This window comes from Octopus sinensis, linkage group LG6 (genome assembly GCF_006345805.1).
Source record: "Octopus sinensis linkage group LG6, ASM634580v1, whole genome shotgun sequence".
In the NCBI taxonomy this organism is placed as follows: domain Eukaryota; kingdom Metazoa; phylum Mollusca; class Cephalopoda; order Octopoda; family Octopodidae; genus Octopus; species Octopus sinensis.
This window is the reverse complement of record NC_043002.1, coordinates 22666401-22689711: the sequence shown is the minus strand read 5'-3', so window position 1 is coordinate 22689711 and position 23311 is coordinate 22666401. Positions and strand designations below refer to the sequence as shown.

Sequence of the window (23311 nt, the reverse complement as noted above, 5' to 3'; positions counted from 1 at the left end):
CCTGCGTATTATACTCAAGGGCGGACTATACTCGGGGATTTACGGTACTCGCATTAATATTTCGTTATACTTACGAGCTTGTCATAGGGAGGACACATTATCGGATCAGATAAATCACGCTCGATGGCTTCCGATAAGTTTGCCATGAATTCTCGTGTTGGCGGTATCACTTCATTCACAATCTCATAGATAGCCTTGATTGACCCCGAATCCAATATTTTTTCTTCTTTTGATTTCGCTTGCTTTTCCAGAATCTCTCTCACCTGGTGTCATATAAAACAAATAACTTACTTTTAAACACACCATCACAGTCTTCAACAATTCAAGCACAAGCCATCGTCGTATTAGAAACAAGAGGTAAAGCTCCCTCAAATCACATCTCACTGTCTAAGAGGAACATATCTTATAACGTATTTCTATGTGCACCGATGGGATGGTCACATCTGGACTGGCTTTGCTTTTAGAAATACCATGCTTTCTTTACAAAAACACAGAATGATCAGAGAAATGTCATCAAATACCGCTATATACCCGTACATGCATACACACACACACTCACACTCACACACACACACACACACGCACAAACACACACACACACACACACACACACACACACACACAATTCCTATCAAATGTTTCCACAACTGCTGTTGATGTTCGTTCTTGAAACACAACAATAAACATTTAGACAACAAACCGTTGTTTTCGCTTTGTTTATTCATCCCCAACTCACCTTACTTCGTTTACATCATATATCAGTTTCAAATATTGACACAAGGCCGGCAATTTCGGGACAGGGGTTAAGTCGATCACATCGACCCCAGTTTTCAACTGGTACTTATTTCATCGACCCCGAAAGGATGAAAACCGAAGTCAAACCCGGCAGAACTTGAACTCAAAGTAAAGGCGGACGAAATGTAGGAAAGGATTTTTGCCCAGCGCATTAACAAATCCGCTATCTCGCCACCTGTGGTCACATCATATAATAGTTTCAAATACTGGCACAAAGCCAGCAATGTCGGGAGAGGGGTTAAGTCGATCACATTGATCTCAGTGCTCAACTTGTTTTGTCGTCCTCGAAAGGATAAAGGGCAAAGTCAAACCCGGCGGACGAAATGCGGCTAAGCATTTCCCCAGCGCAATAAAGATTCTTATTTCTTTACTACCCACAAGGGGCTAAACACAGAGGGGACAAACAAGGACAGACAAACGGATTAAGTCGATTATATCGACCCCAGTGCGTAACTGGTACTTATTTAATCGACCCCGAAAGGATGAAAGGCAAAGTCGACCTCGGCGGAATTTGAACTCAGAACGTAGCGGCAAACGAAATATTGGTAAGCATTTCGCCCGGCGCGCTAACGTTTCTGCCAGGTCGCCGCCTTAAAGATTCTGTCAGTTCGCCGCTTTCAGTCACATCATATTTTGACACCAGTATAACATTGTAAAAGGTAAAGAGGTGAGGGGTAAAGACCCCTTTCGGCCATGAATGACCATGGGATTGCATCAAGGAAATTGCCCCCCGAGGCTCAAGTCTAGGCAAGGTTGTTTATGGAAGACAAGCAATCAACCATGCATAACAGCCTCTCTTCTCCACGTCACCGATGTTATCCAAGGGAAAGATAAAGGCCGATACATCTTGGGGTCAGAGACGTCACAACTCATTTCTACAGCTGAATGAACTGGAGTGATTGAAATAAACTTGCTCAAGAACACAGTACACAGCCTAGTCCGGGAATCGAACGCACTCCCTCATGATTGTGAGCTCGTCGCTCTACCTACAAAGCCATGCGCCTTCACAGCACAACATTAATACGTTATTTAACTTCTGAGGTCGAATTCTTACCTCGGTGAGATTCAGTAAAGCACTGGTGGAGTTAAACTCTGTGCATGAAATTTCTCCGACGAGGATTTTCCGTAAGGTGAGCAACAGTTTCAGTTTGAAGTTGGTCAGAGCATCGTGACTGGGTGTTTCTGTCCAAACAATCGGATGGACAATATCTATTTCGGCTTCTTTCACACGATCTTCTTGCTGCTGTTGTTCTTGTTGGGCAGCCTGGGTGGAGGTAAACGAAAGGCAATTAGTGAAAGTGGACAATGCAGAGAAGGTAAGGTCTGTGCGTGTGAATGAGATAGCGAGAGGGATAAAAGTGAAGAGACAAAGAACAGAGAGAGAGGAGGAGAAAGAGAAAGAGAGAGGAGGAGAAAGAGAAAGAGAGAGAGAAAAGAGAGAGAGAGAGAGAAAGAGAAAAGGCGAGCAGGGGGTGATAGACATTGATAAGATCTAACGGAAAGTTTTGAGAGGACAGAGAGAGAGAGAGAGAGAGAGAGAGAGAGAGAAGAGCGAGAAGCGAGAGAGAAGAGAGAGAGAGAGAGAGAGAGAGAGAGAGAGAATGGCGAGCAGGGGAAGCAGACGGAGAGAAGATTTAAGGGGAAGTTTGAGAGAAGTGGAGTGACGGGGAGAACGAGAGGGAGATGGATAGATAGAAAGAGGGAGAGAGAGAGAGAATGAGTGTGTGCATGTGTGTGTGTAAGGAAGAGAGAGAGAGAGAGAGAGAGAGAGAGGAGAAAAAGAAGAAAGAGAAAAGGCGAGCAAGAGGTAATAGACATTAAGAAGTTCTGACGGAAAGTTTTGAGAGGACAGAGAGAGAGAGAGAGAGAGAGAAGGAGAGAGAGAGAGAGAGAGAGAGGACGAGCAAGGGAAGCAGACGGAGAGAAGATTTAAGGGGAAGTTTGAGAGAGGTGGAGTGAGGGAGAGAACGAGAGGGAGGGGGAGAGGAAGATGGATAGATAGAAAGAGGGAGAGAAAGTGAAGGAGTATGTGAGAGGAGTGATTGATGAAGGAAGAAAGAGAGGCTGCAAAGAAGGATGCTTCAGTGTCAGAAGGCGAGGTGGAATATGAAAGGGAGAGGAAGCAGGAGAGGGTAAGAACAGAAGAGTATGAGAGAGAGAGAGAGAGAGAGAGAGAGAGAGAGAGAAAGGGGCAGAGAGGAAGAGAGAAAGAAGGCAATGTGATCATGACCATCGTCAACATCATCACCGAGTAGAGGCGCAATGGCCCAGTGGTTAGGCAGCAGACTCGCGGTCGTAAGAACGCGGTTTCGATTTCCAGACAGGGCATTGAGTGTTTATGGAGCAAAAGCACCTAAACTCCACGAGGCCCCGGCGTGGGGGGGGGGGAGTGAACCCCGCTGTACTCTTTCACCACAACTTTCTCTCACTCTTTCTTCCTACTTCTGCCACAAAGCAGAGTAACCATAGTGTAACCCACTATGGTGTGGTAAACTTTCATACCCTAGTCTAGATTGCGAATCCTCTGTACCCCAGGATAGTTCAGCTCGCCACCCGTTAAAAGCCACCGTTTACGGAATGAGGATCACAAAGTAGCTTTCGCGCCCGTGCAACCGACAGTCTATCGCGTGTGGTTGGTGGATCTTCAAGTTGCCACACGCACTCTTTGTAGCGTAGAGTAGGCTCGACTTAGAGATTGTTCATTGTGGCTAATGGCGTGAGCCCTGATTGGAAGAAGAAGAAGAAGAAGAAGAAGAAGAAGAAGAAGAAGAAGAAGAAGAAGAAGAAGAGAAGAAGAAGAAGAAGGAGGAGGAGGAGGAGGAGGATGAGAAGAAGAAGAAAAAAGAAGAAGAAGAAGACATCATCACAGCTCCCGGTCCCCTATCGAGACAACTGGATCGCTCAACACCACTACTACCACCACAAGCCAACCAGGGGCTCTCTAGATGGTTGCTCGACCTGCTAGAAACAGCAGCCATATTCTTCTCAAATCACACTCCCCCTGCCTTGAATGAGGAGAAAATGCGTTACTTAATCTACTCGATGCACTTAGAAAGATGGAGTTGATCACGGGTAGAATAAGCCTTCTTGGTCTGGACTGGTTCTAGAGCTAAATAACAAGTCCCCCACCCCCCCACACACACACACTGAGCATTACTTTAGCAATAAACACTGCTTTACCCCACCACCCGTACCAATAATATTAGCAAAAACATAAACTGTACAGCCATCATCATAACCTCGAGTATTACATCTACCACCACCACCACCGCCACCTATACCACTATCACCACCGGCACCACTACCACTACCGCCACCGCCACCACCATCAGGACGACCACCGCCACTACCATCACCGCCATCGCCATCACCACGGCCTCCACCACGATGACCACGACGATGACGACGACGATGACCGCCATCACCACCACCACCGTCACCTCGATCACTACCTCGCCACCGCCACCATCAAGACAATCACCACCACTACCACCACTGCTCCACCACGACCACCACTACCACCACGACCACGACCACCACCACCACCATCACCACGATCACTACCACGCCATCGCTACCATCAGGACAATCACCACCACTACCACCACTACCGCCACCACCACCATCACCACGATCACTACCACGCCACCGCTACCATCAGGACAATCACCACCACTACCACCACTACCGCCACCACCACCATCACCACGATCACTACCACGCCACCGCTACCATCAGGACAATCACCACCACTACCACCACCGCCATCGTCATCACCACTGCTCCACCACGATCACCACGACCACCACGACCACCACTACCACGACCACCACCATCACCACCGCGCCACTACCACCAACATCACCAGCCCCATTAGCACCAGCAACATCCCCACAGCTACGTCATCATCACCATCATCTCCACCATTCTTCATCGCCGTCATCATATTTACCACGAACTCCACCAACACCCCCAATAGTCAACATCACCACCACCATCACCATCACCATCACCATTCTAGTACGAGTACCATTGCTCTCAAGGCTACTACCACCACCACCACCACCACCATCACCACCACCATCACCACCACCACCACCACCACCACCACCACCACCACCACCACATCATCATCATCACATCATCATCATCATCATCATCATCATCATCATCATCATCATCATCATCATCATCATCATCAACATCACCATCATCGTCATCATCATCATCATCAATATCAGCACCACTATTATTATCAACCTCACTATAACAACTACCCTCCCAGTTCCATCATCGAAATTGACCCAACAAGGCTTTTACGAGGTTACTTGATTTGCTAGAAATGGCAGCTGAATTCTCTTCGACTCTTCTTACCCTATCGTTTTGTTAAAAGCTGTGTAAACACATTAGATAATGTAGTCAGTCCTACGCATAAAGGTACACAAACGCCGCCGTCGTTCAACCAGCTTGAGATAGCAACCGAATTTCCCCTCAGGCGGCGGCCATGACCTTCGCAGTTTTTCGGCTACCAGAGAGCTTGATGTCGCTGATGTGCCTAGCATCTTAAAAATGGAAAAACACGTTTTGGGATATAAATATATATACACCGGTGGAGGCGCAATGTCCCAGTGGTTAGGGCAGCGGACTCGCGGTCGTAGGATCGTGGTTTCGATTCCCAGACCGGGCGTTGTGAGTGTTTATTGAGCGAAAACACCTAAAGCTCCATGAGGCTCCGGCAGGGGATGGTGGTGATCCCTGCTGTACTCCTTCACCACAACTTTCTCTCACTCTTACTTCCTGTTTCTGTTGTACCTGTATTTCAAAGGGCTGGCCTTGTCACTCTCTGTGTCACGCTGAATATCCCCGAGAACTACGTTAAGGGTACACGTGTCTGTGGAGTGCTCAGCCACTTACACGTTAATTTCACGAGCAGGCTGTTCCGTTGATCGGATCAACCGGAACCCTCGTCGTCATAACCGACGGAGTGCTTCCATCCATATATACACCGATGGGATGGTCACAACCGGAACCCCTTTGAATATTGGTCTGCTCGGCCGAAGATGACTTTGGGTTAAACATCAAGCAAAGGAACCAGCGAACGTGCTTCTAGGTTCGGTCTGTTAGAAATAGCAGCTAAATCTAAATCTCGACATGGGAATAAAGATGTATCGGTTTTAATTTTTGACACAAGGCCAGCAATTTCAGGGGAAGGATTAAGTCGATTACATTGACCCTAATACACAACTGGTACTTATTTTATTGACCTCGGTGGATTTTGAACTCAGAACATAGAGACGGACAAAACGCCGCTAAGCATTTTCCTCGGCGTGCTAACGATTCTACCAGTTCGCCGCCTTTTTTTAGATCAGTGGTTCCCAGCCTAGGATCCGCGGACCCCAGGTGGTCCGCAAAGGTAGTACTGGGGATCCGTGAACTAAATTCATGATTGATTGTTGAAATACATAAATCCGGAGGAGAAGCAGACTCTAAGATACAGTTCTATACTTAAGAGAAGGGGAATTATGTACATTATTTACATTTTGTTTGTTGTTAACACAACGTTTTGGCTGATATACCCTCCAGCCTTCATCTTGAGGAAATTTCGAACCTGGGTTCTCATTCCTAAGGTATTTTTCGATGTTGTTGTTATTATTTCGTCTTCTTCTTCTTCTTCTTCTGATTATTATTATTATTATCATTATTATTATTACTATTCAGGTCGATCTCGGAATCTTGGGGTTAGTAGCTTGCGCTCTTAACCACTACGTCATATGCCCGTGGGCAACAATGGAGTGAATTTTAGGGCTTATAAATCTAATATTCTCCTATCCTTCTTTAATACCGGTTTCCATATGCTGTTCATATCTGCACTCGGTCTGCTTAGGAGGTTGTTGTGTCCTAGCATATGTCCTGCTTCATTTAGTTTTCGTATTTTCCAGTGGTGTTCTCTGTCTATTATTTTAACTTCATCCCACAGGAGGAAATGGTCTCCATTTTTCCATACATGATCAGCTATACCCGATTTATCAATATCTCCCCATGTCACAGCTTTGCGATGTTCCTCTACCCTTATTTTGAGGGGGCGGCATGTTCCGCCTTTGTATAACCTACCACAGCTGCAAGGGATGGAATACACGCAGTCTTTGGTCATATTCTCTTCTATTGGTGGTTTTACTCGAAGTAGATATTTGCGAAGTGTTGTATTACTTTTGAATTCTGTCCTGATGTCATGGGCCGCATGTCTTTTGTATCTTTTCAGAGAGGCCTTTCACATAGGGTAGACAGACTGTGGACAGTTTATCGGTTTCATCCTCTCTTTTCTTCCTAACCGGAGTGGAGAGTATGCTTTTGGGGCAGTTGTTGCTTAATGAGTTGTTGCTTTCTTTGTGGTGGGTATCATGATCGTTACTTATATGATCGCTACTTCGTGATCGTTACTTATATCCATTGCTCGATGTTTTAGGCACTGAGCAATCCCTCTCTTTACACTGTATGGCTGGTGGGAGTTGAAGTTGAGGTATCGTCCAATGAAGGTCGGCTTGCAGTATACGGATGTTCTGAATCCATAGTTGGTGCGTGTTATTAATTCGTCCAGGAATGCTAGCTGATTGTCTTTTTATTTTTCCATTGTGAACTGTATGGATGGCTTTATTGAGTTCACATGATCTAACAGCACTTGGACATCTTCCTGGTGGGGCCAGAGTATGAAGGTGTCATCAACATATCGTAGCCATAGGATTGGTTTTAGTGCTGTTGATCCTAAAGCCAAATTCTTAAAGTATTCCATGTATATGTTTGCTATTATCGGTAATAATGGCGAACCCATAGCTAAACCCTCTGTTCTGTCGATATATATCAGTGTCCATACTGAAGTAGGTAGTTTCTACACAGAAGGTCATCATTTCCATCAAGTTTCTTAGTGCTATACTATTGCGTTCTTTTAGATGGGTGTCAGTCACTAGTTTTTTCTTGAATTACCTATAGTGCTTCACCAGTTGGGACTTTGGTGAACAGGTTTATCACATCTAGACTCACTATCTGGTTGGATGCAATGGGGGTATCATTGATCAATTCTGTGAAGTGGGTGGAATTCTTCACGTACAATGTTGGCTTTCCTACTAATGGACTCATTATATCCACAAGGAAGCGGCTCAGTGGATGACATGCTGAACCTCTACAGCTCTCTATAGCTCTTAATGGAATACCATCCTTGTGAATCTTAGGAAAACCGTGCTTGTGTGGTAGTTTACTGTAGTGTTGAGTCAGTCGTCTGTACTTCATTGGTGTAAAGTGATCCTTGTTCTTGATCAAGATCTGTGACAACTCTCCCTCTGTTTTCAAAGTAGGGTCTTTACTTTGCCAGTTTTTCCGAGTAGTCAGACTTGTTTATCACCACTGTAGCATTCTCCATTGTCTGCTGCAAGTATTATGATCGAATTGTCACTCTGTAGTCTTTTGATAGCGAACGTTTCTTCCTTAGTGATGTTTGGCTTGGGAAGTTTCGCTTTTTCTAGTACCTGTCTCACTTTCCCCTTTAGTTCATCTCCCTGAGCTTTTGGTATCTTTATAGCTATCTCTTCAATAGGAGCTATTATGTCCAAGTATGGAATGCGCTTGAAGGTTGTTGCAAAGTTGAGACCTTTGTTCAGTACTGCTTCTTCAGAGCTTTCTAGATGTCGGCTACTTTTATTAATCACTGCTTTCACGGGTGGGTGACGTACTTCATTCTTCCTTCTCTGACCTTTTTAATCTGGCGTGTCTTCACAATTTCACCATCTGCAGACCGAGTGCAGATATGAACAGCATATGGGAACCGGTATTAAAGAAGGATAGGAGAATATTAGATTTATAAGCCCTAAAATTCACTCGATAATTTCCCACGGGCATATGGCGTAATGGTTAAGAAGCGCGGGCTACTAACCCCAAGATTCCGAGTTCAATTCCAGGCAGTGACCTGAATAATAATAATACCGAAAAATACCTTAGGAATGAGAACCCAGGTTCGAAATTTCCCCAAAACACCTGATGAAGGCTGGAGGGTATATCAGCCGAAACGTTGTGTTAACAACAAACAAGATGAGAACGAATATCCGTCAATTGTAAATAGTGTAAATAATGCACACTCTAAGATGTAGAGCAGTTAATATTATAGTGGGGTAGGTCGGTTTATGGGGTTGCCCTGGGTTTCTTGCTCATAAGGGGTTTAGCTTTACAGCGTATATTCAGACCTCAAACAGCAGTGTTTGGTGTCTGAAGATAAACCCAGGGCAACCCCATAAACCGGTCTATCCCACTATAATATATATATATATATTATATATATATATATATATATATATTAGGATAAGCATATTAAGAGGTGGCCATGGGAAAATTCATATAAATAAAAGGGCCGGGAACCACTGTCATAGAGTCATAGATAGACACATTGGACAATGTAGTCTTACACATGGAAAGAAAAGGAAAAGGAAAAGGAAAAAATAAAAAATATAATGGGATCATAACTAACTGAAACTCCATCGATGATAGATCTTGTGGTTAGGATTTTACACTCAGGATCGCAATATTATGGTTTCGATTCGAAGACCAGGCGGTGCTTTGTGTTCTTGAGGAAAACACTTCATTTCACGTCGCTCCAGTCCACTCGGCTGTAAATGAACAGCCCTACGACGTACTAGCATCTTCCTCGGGGGGAATGACGAGATCTTAGTCATGTTTTTTAGAAGCACTCCGTCGGTTACGACGACGGGGGTTCCGGTTGATCCGATCAACGGAACAGCCTGCTCGTGAAATTAACGTGTAAGTGGCTGAGCACCCCACAGACACGTGTACCCTTAACGTAGTTCTCGGGGATATTCAGCGTGACACAGAGAGTGACAAGGCCGGCCCCTTGAAATACAGGTACAACAGAAACAGGAAGTAAAAGTGAGAGAAAGTTGTGGTGAAAGAGTACAGCAGGGATCACCACCATCCCTGCCGAAGCCTCGTGGAGCTTTAGGTGTTTTCGCTCAATAAACACTCACAACGCCCGGTCTGGGAATCGAAACCGCGATCCTACGACCGCGAGTCCGCTGCCCTAACCACTGGGCCATTGTGCCTCCACTCTTAGTCATGTACACGGCAAGGGAACCAGATTCCCCATCCCATGAGTTTTAAAACACGTTTATGTAATGTAATATAACTGCTTTATCAAGGTTGATCTAGGACTAAGAACATTACTATCACATGTTAGTGTAGTTAATCAATGTGCTAGAAACAGCAACCAAATCTGCTTTAAATCACACCTCACTCTAATTGTTAAAAAATACAAAACCTAAACAGAAATAACATATTACGTAATGAGAAAACTCACAGCTTCGGCTATGTACATATCTAGGGTCTCGTATTCACCCATGTCACGCAAAACACACTCTAGTGTCAGCGGGTCTATGTTGGTGTCATCATAATTTACTTCCATCAAATTGGCTCTGCCATACCATTCGCATTCTGGATCAGGAACTTCAGCAAAATGGGTTTTAAGACTGCTGTCGGGGACACAGCATGATTCGTTCGGCGTGTTAGACTGCCGAACCATTGTTGCTGTTATTTTTTCTCTACTGGATGTGCTATATGTGTTGCTATTGTTGTTGTTAATACCACACTGGCTGAATTTCTGTCAGTAGATAATATGGCTGTTGATAACGTTACTGTTTAAATATGTCACTAATGGTGCAGTTTTTGCTACTGTAGTCGATGAGATTTTGTTTGTTCTAACTTAGCTTTTGATAATGCTATTGTCAAGATAATGTTGCTATTGTTGCTGCAAATGTCGTTGCCCACAATGTTGATAATGCTATATATCTAACGTTACCATTGTAACTTTTACTGTTGCTTTTGGTACTGCTGTTAAAATGATATCGCTAATTATTTTGTTTTGGTGTTGATGTTGCTGCCGTTGTGATGTTATCTTTGTTGCTACCGTTACTATGTTATCGATGTTGCTATAGTTGTTGCGAACATGCTCCGTTGATTTTTTAATATTTTTTTAGCTATTCATGTTTCCGTTGTTATTGTTGTTATCACAAGTTGCTGTGTTAACTCTAGTTGCTGCAGCTGCTGCTGCTGGTATTATTAATGATGTGTTACTATAGCTACTGCTGACGTATTTCTGCCGTTGCTAATGATATTCTTTGTTTATTGTTGATGTAGTTATTATGCACCTTCTTGCATCTTCTTGTAGCTACAACTGCTACCGCAATTAACGTATCTGTTTATTTCTTTACACCGCTTTTTTTTTTCTATGGCTGTTTCCGTTAACATTGTAACTTGTTGCTAATTTTGTCACTGAATATTTCACATTTTCCAGTTTCAACAGCCGTTGCAAATTTGGTCTTTCTTGCTGTTTTGTTCTCTCGCCGTCCTCGTCTCTCTTCTATTGTTATGTTGCTTTGCTGTTCTGCTGTTGTTTTATAGTTTATGGTACCATTTTAACTGAACTTAGGTGGCTACTACCGTTTGTTCATGCTGTTACCGAAACAGCTGATAATTAAAATAACACTAGTCTCAGCGCCTATTCCAGCCGTTTCTTGGTCAGCTGCCGCGGTTGATTGAAATGAAAAAATTGCTGCATCTGAAAAATATTACGAAAAGCGGACATGTTTAATTTTGGTCAATTATATTTTATTTTAGCTAATATCATTATAGTACATTGCAATTATAATGGCAAGAGTTACAAGGGAGCATCTTTGAAACTCGATCGGAACCAATACCATGAAATCTCTTATTCGAATTCGCGGGTTTATCAAATGTTATTACTTTTTACAGTAATCCCTCGACTATTGCAGAACATCCGCGATAGGTGAAAATCCGCGAAGTAGAAACAGTAGTGTACTGTATATTTTTTAATTTATGTCTATAATTTGTATATATTTATTTTATTATAAATGCAAAACAACACCTCACATTCGCCTCCTGAGTTCTATTTGCCATACAGTATGTCTGATTCCTTGTTTACTCATCTACGGTACACCACGTATTCTCTTTTAATATATATTTAATTAATGTGTTATACAGTGCAGTACTGTACTCTATTTGTATGTATTAATTTAATTACTTTTAGGCGTGAAAATGTTTATCTTATCACAGAAATAATCAAAATCTAAAAAGAAACGAATATCTATCGGCCGTAGAAACCCGCGATATACTGAGGAGTCCGCTATATGAATTTACATAGGAGTGGCTGTGTGGTAAGTAGCTTGCTTTCCAGCCACATGGTTCCGGGTTCAGTCCCGCTGCGTGGCACCTTGGGCAAGTGTCTTCTACTATAGCCTCGGGCCGACTAAAGCCTTGTGAGTGGATTTGGTAGACGGAAACTGAAAGAAGCCCGTCGTATGTATATATATATATATATATATGCGTGTGTGTGTGTATTTGTCCTCGCCCCAACATCGCTTGACAACCGATGCTGGTGTGTTTACGTCCCCGTAACTTAGCGGTTCGGCAAAAGAAGCTGATAGAATAAGTACTAGGCTTACAAAGAATAAGTCCTGGGGTCGCTTTGCTCGACTCAATGCGGTGCTCCAGCATGGCCGCAGTGAAATGACTGAAACAATTAAAAGAATTATATTAACCAGAAAAATCCGCGATGCACTGAGGGCGCGATAGGTGGGCCGCGATATGGCGAGTGATTGCTGTATTTGTCTTTCACAGTTCTACATTGACAAAAGATTCAGTATGTGTACATTGTGTGTGGGTGTATGTATATATGCTTTGTGTGTGTGTATTTGTGTGTGTGTGTTTGTGTGTGTGTGTGTGTGTGTGGGGGGGTTTAAGTGCGCATGTGTGCGTGTGTGTGTGTGTTCGCGCGCGGATGCTTGCGCGTTTGTATGTGTGTGTTATGTCAAACTTTTACAGTCTACTCAGAGTTTCGTCCTGGATTGTTTACGACTGTGGAGAAGATAAAGAGATAATGGACAAGACTCAGGGTAGACTCTCGGCGTTTAATATAATAAATATATCTATCTACTCTACTGAATGTATTGAGTTCTACATCAGATAGGATAGTCTTTTCTCCTGTAAAGTATATTTAAACATACTCTACAATGTATATACTACACACACACACACACTCTCTCTCTCTCTCTCTCTCTCTCTCTCTCTCACACACACACACACACACATCATTTATTGTCCGTCTTCCATGCCGGCATGGCTTGGATGGTTTGATAGAATCCGACGAATCTCTAGCTCCAATATCTGTTATGATATGGTTTCCACGGCAGGTTGCCCTTCCCAAAACCATCCACTTTACAGTAAGTACTGGGTTTCTTTACAATACCTAAGACTGAACAGAGTTAGTATAAAAGATCATTTGTTGCCCATATGTAACAGGTCATTCCTCTCCACATCATTGATGTTGCAGGGAAGGGCAAGGACCAAAGCATCTTGGCACAAGGGTTGTCGTAGATATTGCCAGAATAAAACTCAAGACGTCAGGCAGCCTAAAGCAATCCAACAATAGATTTGCCCTCAGAGTTTAATCCCAAATCCCTCCCCACAGGCGGGTGCAGCTATAAGGCAACAGAGGTTTGAAATAAGGGTTTGTCCTCCTAGATAATAATTTGCCTTCCTAAGCTGACGAGTTCTGTCTACACTTATATATCAAGTCAGTCTCGCTTTTTCGAGACGGACCTGGAAAAATGAGCACTTGAGGCCACGAACGGAAATGAGAAGACTGACAAACTAGCCGGTTGATTGATTGATCGTTTGATCGAGCGAGTAATCAACAATCGATTAGGTAAATGGTCAATTAGTTAACTATTGACTAATAATTATATGTAAATTAATGCCGGTGCGTGTTTCTTATTGGTAAAATGATTTGCCAAACATACAACATATAAAATATATATTTCAGATATATGTATGTAAATGTGTGTGTGTGCGTGCGTATGCGTGTGTATGCGTGTGCATGCATGCGCAATGTTAGGCACCAGTCGGTAGAAAGCCAGTCGGATGAATGCCATCAAGTTTGGTCCCGAGTCAACTGGAATTGTTCCAACGTGGTTGTAAATCAAGGATGCATGAGCCTTGGATGAGTTAGGGTTTTCTGGACGGAAGCTGGGTCTTCATTAACTCCGGATATGTCTTCTGAGTCGGGTTGTCTGATTGTTGAGGTATCCAAAATGTACAATGACAACAGGTAACATCACTGATGAAATGTCTAAGCGCATCAGACATTGATGTGTGAGAAAACCTGAATGGACTAATCAGTGACTACAAGAACCAGGTTGATCTTATTACCAAGAACGGTGTGGCGATAGATGGCGAAACAACGGACAGTGAAGGTTAGCAGACTCGCCTGTATCTTATATGAAGAAGAACCTACAATAAGCTACCGATCAACATAAGGAAAGATAACCCCAAGGATTCTTGAGAGGTAGGAAGATGGGATCGTAGAACAACCAAGAATTAATGGTGAATTTGAAATGTGCTGCAAAAAGATACGTCAGAATCCTCATTGCCTGAAGATCCACCAGGCCAAGATGAAGTGTGTGCAGACGGTGCAAGAGTCACAGCGTATAGGAACCTTCTCTGTTGTGACGTAAGAGGAACAAGTTCCGGAATCAGGCCATAGTTCTCGAAACCTTTTGGTGTTGCTAACCTCAGCCTAACACAAAGTAACAAAACATAATTGAGTAAAGTGGTCCCAAGCTAACATGGAGAAGGAGTAAGTCAAATTTGATAAAAAAAAAAGAATCTTGACTCAACCTGGAAGTAAGGACTAAGGGAAATGTTGATTGTCGGTTCCAGATAATGACTACCATCATCAGCCGAACAGTTGAAAGGGTAGGGACTGGTGGAGGAAAAATTACCGAAACATTATGAGCAACAGAACTAATAAGACCCACCTCCTCAGTGTAAAGCTTAAGAGCTTTAGGCGTAAAGCTTAAGAGCTTTAGGCGGTAGTTCAAGGGGGTAAAATATGAAGAGAAGGGACTTCTCCCAGGGCTGCGAAGTATCATCCGCAAAAAAACTTATGACTTAGAGGAAGGGCTGAGTGGTGTCAGAGACGGCGACAGAAGAGTGTCAGAGTACAAGCTGCATTTTAACAAACCCTTATAAATCTATGAAACAGCTGCTGAGCCGAAATGCACCATTCCAATGGTGATATACACACACTTCAGAGACACCTTCGAAAGTGCATCTAGGGACTATGACATCGGCCACAGCACATCTTTGATCAATCTTCCAATACCGACTCTAGAATTTGATGGAAAGCAGCTCATTTGGAAAGAGGTCTACGAATTTGTCAAGAAGGCAAGTACAAGTTCATCTTCAGAACCGAATAGATAACCTTAGAAAGTATACAAGAATTGCCTAAGGGTACTATGCAGGCTTTAAAGAATTTCGAGATGATATAGAAGAAAGGTAAGGTGGTTTGTCAGTGAAAGGTTGAAAAAAAAGATCCAAACAAAAAAGATCGAAGAACATCAGTCAGTTTAGAGTCCTCTCGTTACTCAGTATTAAAGTAAGATATTCTAAAGTATTGTTTCTGGGTGTCTGACTGGCTGGGTATTGCCAATGTCTGTGGATCCATACCCCACAAGCCAATAGAAGAGGCATTGAACAAGCACCATGTTCCTGGACTACTAAAACAGCTTCAGCCAGTGAGTCTTTGCTGAATCTGAAATAACAGGGCAACAATAGTTCGAGACGGGTAACATGTTAATGATATCTTTTTGAGCTTACTATCAACATGCATTTAAAGTCGTCTGAGGAATAGCACAGCCTCTTACCAAGTCTGATGTCCTGTACCCTTCAATCAGGATTTTTATAGTTGACTTGGTTGGGACAACAATATCGTAGGGGACAGGAAAGCCCTTATAAAGCTGATTGAACTTCAAGTCAGTAAAGTCTAAGTTTCTCATGCATTGAAGAAAGGTAAGGACAGGAACAAGTTTTGCACCACAGTTGGGAGTTGTGATGGGTCACCTCATCAGCAGACTGAAGCGAGTGTTCATGGTGACCTGTCCTGGAGAGGTGCTACTCTACCAAGAGGCCTGTGACCTAATAAAGGTTTTTCATGCTGGTATTAAGGTCAGACCAGGGCGGAATCGAAGAACAGCAAGTACTATAGATACTGCAGAATCGGGGCTAAGGTCTACAAAACCCTGGTGAATGTAGTGCCCAGTAAATGGACTGACATGGGTGGTGGCCGAGCACTTTGCTATGACGTGAGTTAAAGATGTGAGATTGCAATGTAAGATCCTCACTGACGGTAACACCGGGCATATGCAGTAGTCTTAAGGGTTCTTATGGTATGTTGTTCATATTTAGAGGTGGGTCTGTTGAGATATTTTCTTGATATGTGTATTGATCGTGTCTTTGAAGGAAAAACTGTCATGACACATCGGAGTGTGTTTCGGAGGTTTCTATTCGTAAATCAGGGCAATTTATTGTAAGAGGAACAAAGGGTAGTGCTATCCGCAAAGAATTGGGTATTGTGGGAGGTAGTGGCAGATAATTCGTTGGCGAAAAAGTGTAAAGAACCAAACTGAACATTGGAAAATACCAGAATTGAGAAATTGGGTTGGACGGGAAAAATTGTGCTGCCAGCACAACACACGTTGCGATGGTTTGATGTGACAGGCACGCCAGATGGGATATAGTCCGTAGGCAGTTAGTTTTGCTTCGAATTTCACCTATCACATATAACAATGTTTTGCTGATGTTAAGTCAATGTTGATTTACGTGTACATATTTCATTAAGTATGGATAAATGAAGCATGTCTTTGTATAATTAACCTCAGTATGACCAACAGAATCATTGTTGATAGGCTCAGTCGATAAGGTCAAATATAGTCAGCTGTTAGGTCAACTATATATACCATGTGGCAAAACTAACGTGGATCTGCAGGTAAGTCCTCCAACTTGACATCACAAGATGATATTTATTTATATCTAAGAATTGTAGTAAGATGGAGTAACGAGTGTTTATTTGTTTTGTGGTGCTGAGATCTATTTCTCCTGCAAAGAAAACAAACTGTTCTCGACCGGCGCCGAAGAATTTACCGTTCATCCATTTCAAGCTACTCAGCGGAAAACAGAGATAAATATCGGTACAGTCCGTGTTTGATTTGTAAAAATGAGTAAAACAATCTAAGGGCGAGCAAAATATGATGACGACTGCAGCGAAATTTGAACTCCCATTGCAAAGTTGCATTGGAGCTAGTACTAAATAATGTGTGTCATTTAATATAGAACTACAAAACTTTACAGCTGCAGACACCATTATTGGTTTCATACAGTACATATTGATTTCTATAACAAACATAAGACCTTTATGAATGTTTACGTATTAACATCTCAATCTCCCTCCTCCTCTCTCTCCCTCCCTCTCCCTCTCTCTCACTCTGCTAGCGTACACTTAAAAATCTACATGTTGAACTAGTTACTGAACAGATTTTTTTTCTCAGAAATCGATCCATAATTCCCTAGAAATATGCATCAATTATAGATAAGCCATAATGGATCAAATAATTCGTCCTCTTGCGGACCACACAGTAGGATAAGAAAGTACAGTTCAAGTTAAATATCAACTTACCAGCCTAGTCAGCGCAGTAACGGACTATTCTGTTTTTCTTTTTAAAACGAAAAGCGACACCATGGAACGCACTGAGACGTCTATTGCAAATTTGACACCACATTGGTCACGTGGCTATGAAATTCCCCGTGATTGGAAAGCCACGTGATTGGTTTCTATGTAGGAAAGAAGTCGCTGAGCTAGTACTGTTCCAATTTATTAACGAAATAACATGATTCTTTCGAAGGACAACAATATTCCTTCTCTGTTTCTTCTTTATTGATTCATTTATTTTACAAATATGGCCAGAACATTCCAGGATCTTCTAAATTCGGAGAAGGACGGAAAACAACAAAAGTTTAATGAGGCATCTGCTTGTAGATATCTCTTCTCAAAAATTTCTTTCACAATCAAATATTCAATTGAGTAGACTATATCTATCTATCTATCTATCTATCTATCTATCTATCTATCTATCTATCTATCTATCTATCTATCTATCTATCTATATATATATATATATATTATATATATATATTATATATATATATATATATATATATATTCTTTTACTCTTTTACTCTTTTACTTGTTTCAGTCATTTGACTGCGGCCATGCTGGAGCACCGCCTGTAGTCGAGCAAATCGACCCAGGGACTTATTCTTTAGAAGCCCAGTATTTATTCTATCGGTCTCTTTTGCCGAACCGCTAAGTGACGAGGACGTAAACACACCAGCATCGGTTGTCAAGCAATGCTAGGGGGACAAACACAGACACACACACACACACACACACACACACACCACACACACACACACACACACACACACACACACACACACACACATGTATATATATATATATATATATATATATATATATATATATATATACATATATACGACAGGCTTCTTTCAGTTTCCGTCTACCAAATCCACTCACAAGGCATTGGTCGGCCCGGGGCTCTAGCAGAAGACACTTGCCCAAGATGCCACGCAGGGGGACTGAACCCGGAACTATGTGGTTGGTTAGCAAGCTACTTACCACACAGCCACTCCTGCGCCTATATATATAAAATATATATAAATGTAAGATCCAGGGATTGAGGTGTAGGAAGAAACTTATCTTCAAGCAATCCGTAGTAAATATACATGGAAAAAAAAACCTTTCAGGGACAATAGTTTTTTTGTTTGTTTTTTTTGAGACGTTGTGATTTTTATTCTTATCGAAGTACGATAAACTGAAAAAAATTTTTTTTTATATTTCTCGGTAGGCGACCGAGGTCACCGGATGTGCGAATAAGAGAATACAAGAGTTGCGGAATGGAGTAGATAAGATCCGGGATACAGATGTTTCATAGCGAGCGGAACCTCAGAGGTGATAAATATCCTGGCGAGATGTATATTGAAGGCTACTCTTCAGGCCGAGGATATCTGGATGAAATGAAAGTTTACATTGCCGCTCGCTATGAAACATATATAGCACTGATCTTATCTACTTAATTCCATAACTCTTGTATTCTTATTCCCATACCCGACAACCCTGGTCGCCGACTCTCTGAGTGTGTGTGTGTGTAGTATATATACAGGGTAGTATATACCCTGTAGTAAATATAAGGCGGCGAGCTGTCAGAAACGTTAACACGCCGGGCGAAATGCTTAGCGGTATTTCGTCAACGTTACGTTGTGAGTTCAAATTCCGCCGAGGTCGACTTTGCCTTTCATCCTTTCGGGGTCGATAAATTAAGTACCAGTTACGCACTGGGGTCGATGTAATCGACTTAATACCTATGTCTATCCTTGTTTGTCCCCTCTGTGTTTGGCCCCTTGTGGGTAATAAAGAAATAAGTACATATACAGGGTGATTCAAAAGTAGTCATATATAGGAACGATTTATCTTTTTTATAAGAAACAGTTTATAAGAAGTTTTTTTTTTCTTTTTTTGTGGCAGGGTGGTAATTAGCTTGTTTACCAACCACATGGTTGCGGGTTCATTCCCACTGCGTGACATCTTAGGCAAGTGTCTTCTACTATAGCCTCGGGCCGTTCTTGCTCCACTTACTCCAGATGGAGCAAGAACACATACGGAAACGAAAAGTAGCGCCGGGGATCAATGAAATAAATACCAACTAAATCTTCGGTTCAATCTGTTTAGCAATTCTTTCTCACTAAGATGCAAATAAATATGCAAGATAATTTTTAATTCTTTATTCTGCAAGAATCGACTAGAGAGTCAGTCAGTTCGCCCAAATGTCCGTCCGTCTGTCCCGCCGTCCGTCCGTCTGTCCCGCCGTCCGTCCGTCTGTCCCGCCGTCCGTCCGTCCGTCCGTCCATCCATCCATCCATCCATCCATCCATCTATCCATCCATCCATCCATCCATCCATCTTCTCTGCCCACTACTTAATTACCAAGCGTGACTAACTGAGACTATATACGAGGGGCGTTCAATAAGTAATGTCCCTGACCCACTTGCATTGTTGGAGCTAGCTGAAATTTTGCGTGTGCAATTATTTATATCTCTATAGAGTAGGTGGCAAATTACAGCTCTGAACTAATCGGGGTTTCTGATTTACAGGTGTTTGAACTGAGTCAAGTGTGAAATGGAGCCTGTTGAGTGTCGAGTAGTGATCTGGTTTTTGTATTTGAAAGGACGCACACCACGGGAGACTTTTGATGAAATGAAAGTAACTTATGGTAACGATGCCCCATCATATGACCTTGTAAAACGCTGGCATCGTGAATTCAAACATGGTCGGAACTCGGTGGAAACAGCTCCCAGATCTGGTCGCCCCACTTCTGCAATTGATGAGGCATCTGTCCGTCAAGTTGAGGCTGCCATTTTGGAAGATCGACGAATAACTATTCGCCAAATAGCCCATGAGGTCAAGATTAGTACCGGGTCTGTGGAAACTATCATTCATGACCATTTGCATATGCAAAAGGTCTCTGCCAGATGGATTCCCAAGTTGCTCACACCTTTCCAGAAGCAAGAACGCGTTGAGTGCTCGAGGATGAATTTGGAGATGTGCCAAGAAGATGAGTCAAAATTTTTCAAAAAACTGATTACACAGGATGAAACCTGGTTCCATCACTATGATCCAGAGACCAAAGCCCAGTCAATGCAGTGGAAGCACCGTGACTCAACTCCTCCAAAGAAGGCAAGGGTGCAGCCCTCCGCTGGCAAGGTCATGCTCACAGTCTTCTGGGACCAGGACGGAGTATTGATAACAGATTTCCTGGCAAAGGGTACCACAATTACAGGAGCCTATTATGCTTCACTTTTGAGGAAATTAAGAGAAACTATCAAAATCAAGAGGCGGGGCAAGATCAGCAAAGGCATCCTCCTCCTGCAGGACAACGCTCCGGTCCACAACTCGCTTGTCGCCAGATCAGAAGCACAGGCGTGCTGCTATGAACTCCTCTCCCATCCCCCTACTCTCCTGACCTTGCACCCTCTGATTTTCACCTCTTCCCAGCCATGAAGTTGTTTTTGAAAGGAAAGCGTTTCCCAGATGATGCAGCCTTGATTTCTGAAGTCACGTCGTGGTTGGAGGACCAAGCTGGGTCTTCTAAAAAAACGGTCTCCAGAGCTGTATCAAACGATGGGAGAAATGCGTAACTCTGGGTGGTTCCTATGTAGAGAAAGACTAATAACTGTGCAAAGTTTCGTTGCTCTACTGCTATAGGAAGTGGGTCAGGGGCATTACTTATTGAACGCCCCTCGTATATTATCTAATCATCTCGTTCTGGGCCAAATCCAAGGTCTCCCAATAGAATATGTTCTCTCCTTTGAAATCCTATCCTGAAGGGGATACTGAGGACCTTTCGCAGCTAGCTACGATTTTGACTTTAAAAACAAAATGCTGAAATTACTCAGAGATGTAGAGGCACTACCCAAATCCTTTGCATGTTTCTCTCGGGCTGGAAGGGAAATATTCAATTGATGCCCAGGTTGGACATCTGCAACCTCGGAAATCCTCGGACAAAAAGGGAACCAGAAGTGACCGAATGACAGATAAGGAATGAGGCATCTAGTTAAATGCTTTCAAGAACGTGAACTTCGCGAAGGCCACCCAAGGACCAGGTGGTGCAGTTGAAGTGTTGTCCTTGGTTCCGCGTGATCGAGTAGTCCTATAGCATACAGGTGGCAACTGAACGATAAAGTGTAACCCACATGTCTTTCTTCTCAGTTATACTATTTTACCACCTAGCTGATGATCAAACTACTCATTTCCATAAAGTGTATGGCGAGCTGGGTTTACATTTTAAACAACTGATCTCTGTAGTGTGACAGTCTAACCATCAGTTAAACTGGACGACTTTGGTAGACGTATTCTCACTCGTCAGTTCTCTATCAGCAAAATAAATAAAACGTTACAAGTAAAAACAACAACAACAATAATAATGATAATAATAATTCATTCTAATTTTGGCACATGACCAGCGATTTTGAGGGGAGGGTGCAAGTCGATTATATTGACCTTAGTATTTATCTGGTACTCTAATTGACTGACCTCTGAGGGAGGTATGGCAAAGTTGACCTCGTGGTGCAATTTGAGGAATATTTGGCGCCTATTTCAAGCTTCTTCGTTTAGTTCCATTATCCATAACGGAAGTCAAATATGTTTTCAAAGTAAATGTGGTCAACAAGAGTAAGTCTAGGGGACATTTAAGGCGGTGAGCAACATTTCGTCTGTCTTTACTTTCTGAGTTCAAATTCCGCTGAGGTCAACTTTGCCTTTCATCTTTTTGGGGGTCGATAAAATGAGTACCAGATAAGTACTAGAACCAATGTAATCGACTTACACCTTCTCCGAAATTGCTGGCCTTGTGCCAGAATTTGTAACTATTAAGAACTTTTTTTGTAACATGTCAATTAATTTGCTTTACTCTTTTACTTGTTTCAGTCATTTGTGGCCATGCTGGAGCAACGCCTTTAGTCAAGCAAATCGACCCCAGGACTTATTCTTTGTAAGCCTAGTACTTAATTATATCGGGCCCTATTGCCGAACCGCTAAGTTACGGGGACGTAAACACTCCACCATCTGTTGTCAAGCGATGTTGGGGGGACAAACACAAACACATAAACACACACACACATATATATATACATATATACGACGGGCTTCTTTCAGTTTCCGTCTGCCAAATTTGGTCGGCCCGAGTCTATAGTAGAAGACGCTTGCCCAAGGTGACACGCAGTGGGAATGAACCCGGAACCATGTGGTTGGTAAGCAAGCTACTTTATTTCATAAATATTTGCCATGAAGGCATTACAAAGAGGGGACGAACAAGAACAGGCAAACATAAAAGGGTGAAGTAGGTATATAGAGCCACTCCTGCGCCTATGTTCAATTTAGTTCAATTTTTGTTTAACTAGTCACGTCATTTTTGTTGGGTAATTAGTTTTCAAACCGAACGGGTTCAACAACATTGACATTCACTATTACTAAAACAGTAAAAGTAAATGTAACAAGTATCTAATAAAGCAACCAGTGAAAGATGATTTAAAAGGAACGAAAAAAAGAAAAAAGAGAGAGAACTAAATCCCTGGGTGACACCGTTATGGGAGTGAACTCTTGCGGTATTAAACATGTTTTGTATCACGAGTTATGTTTTCTTTAAAATGTTGGTAACCCAGTAAAAGTATTAAAATGTTATCAGTGAAAAGAATCAAATAGAAATAAAACCAACAGAAAATTGCTAAATAGAGTAACAAAATAATGAGAGAAATTATAGAGCCTTTATTTAAAAAATAACAGAAAGACAAAATAGATTTGGAAAATTTTTCGCAGAGAACTATAGTCACTATGTACACCGGTTATAGCAATGAACACATGGCATAAAAAACTACGTAACGTTTTGTGTTCGCTGAAAAAATTTTCCGATTTTACCACTCGACAAGTTCCACGCCCCAGACTTTCGCTTTCACATCGAAATATTTACAAAGTGGA

General features: G+C 42.4%; 2 protein-coding genes across 2 annotated transcripts in view; one reads left to right on the top strand and one right to left on the bottom strand.

The window, feature by feature from the left end:
• Window positions 1-17476, bottom strand: part of LOC115212910 — a 90985-nt gene extending 73509 nt beyond the window's left edge. Inside the window, exons 1-4 of the mRNA XM_036503478.1 lie at window positions 17378-17476; window positions 10148-11404; window positions 1850-2059; window positions 75-263 (exon numbers count right to left, since the gene is read on the bottom strand). Of these exons, the coding sequence (XP_036359371.1) occupies window positions 75-263; window positions 1850-2059; window positions 10148-10369 (621 nt within the window). The 5' untranslated portion in view covers window positions 10370-11404; window positions 17378-17476. The remainder of the gene's footprint in view (window positions 1-74; window positions 264-1849; window positions 2060-10147; window positions 11405-17377) is intronic.
• Window positions 17477-23163: 5687 nt separating this feature from the next.
• The window catches only part of LOC115213116 (tRNA (guanine(37)-N1)-methyltransferase), a 39959-nt gene continuing 39811 nt past the window's right edge, over window positions 23164-23311 (top strand). The window contains exon 1 of the mRNA XM_029782044.2: window positions 23164-23311. This exon is cut by the window's right edge and continues 283 nt beyond it. Within this exon, the coding sequence (XP_029637904.1) occupies window positions 23187-23311 (125 nt within the window). The 5' untranslated portion in view covers window positions 23164-23186.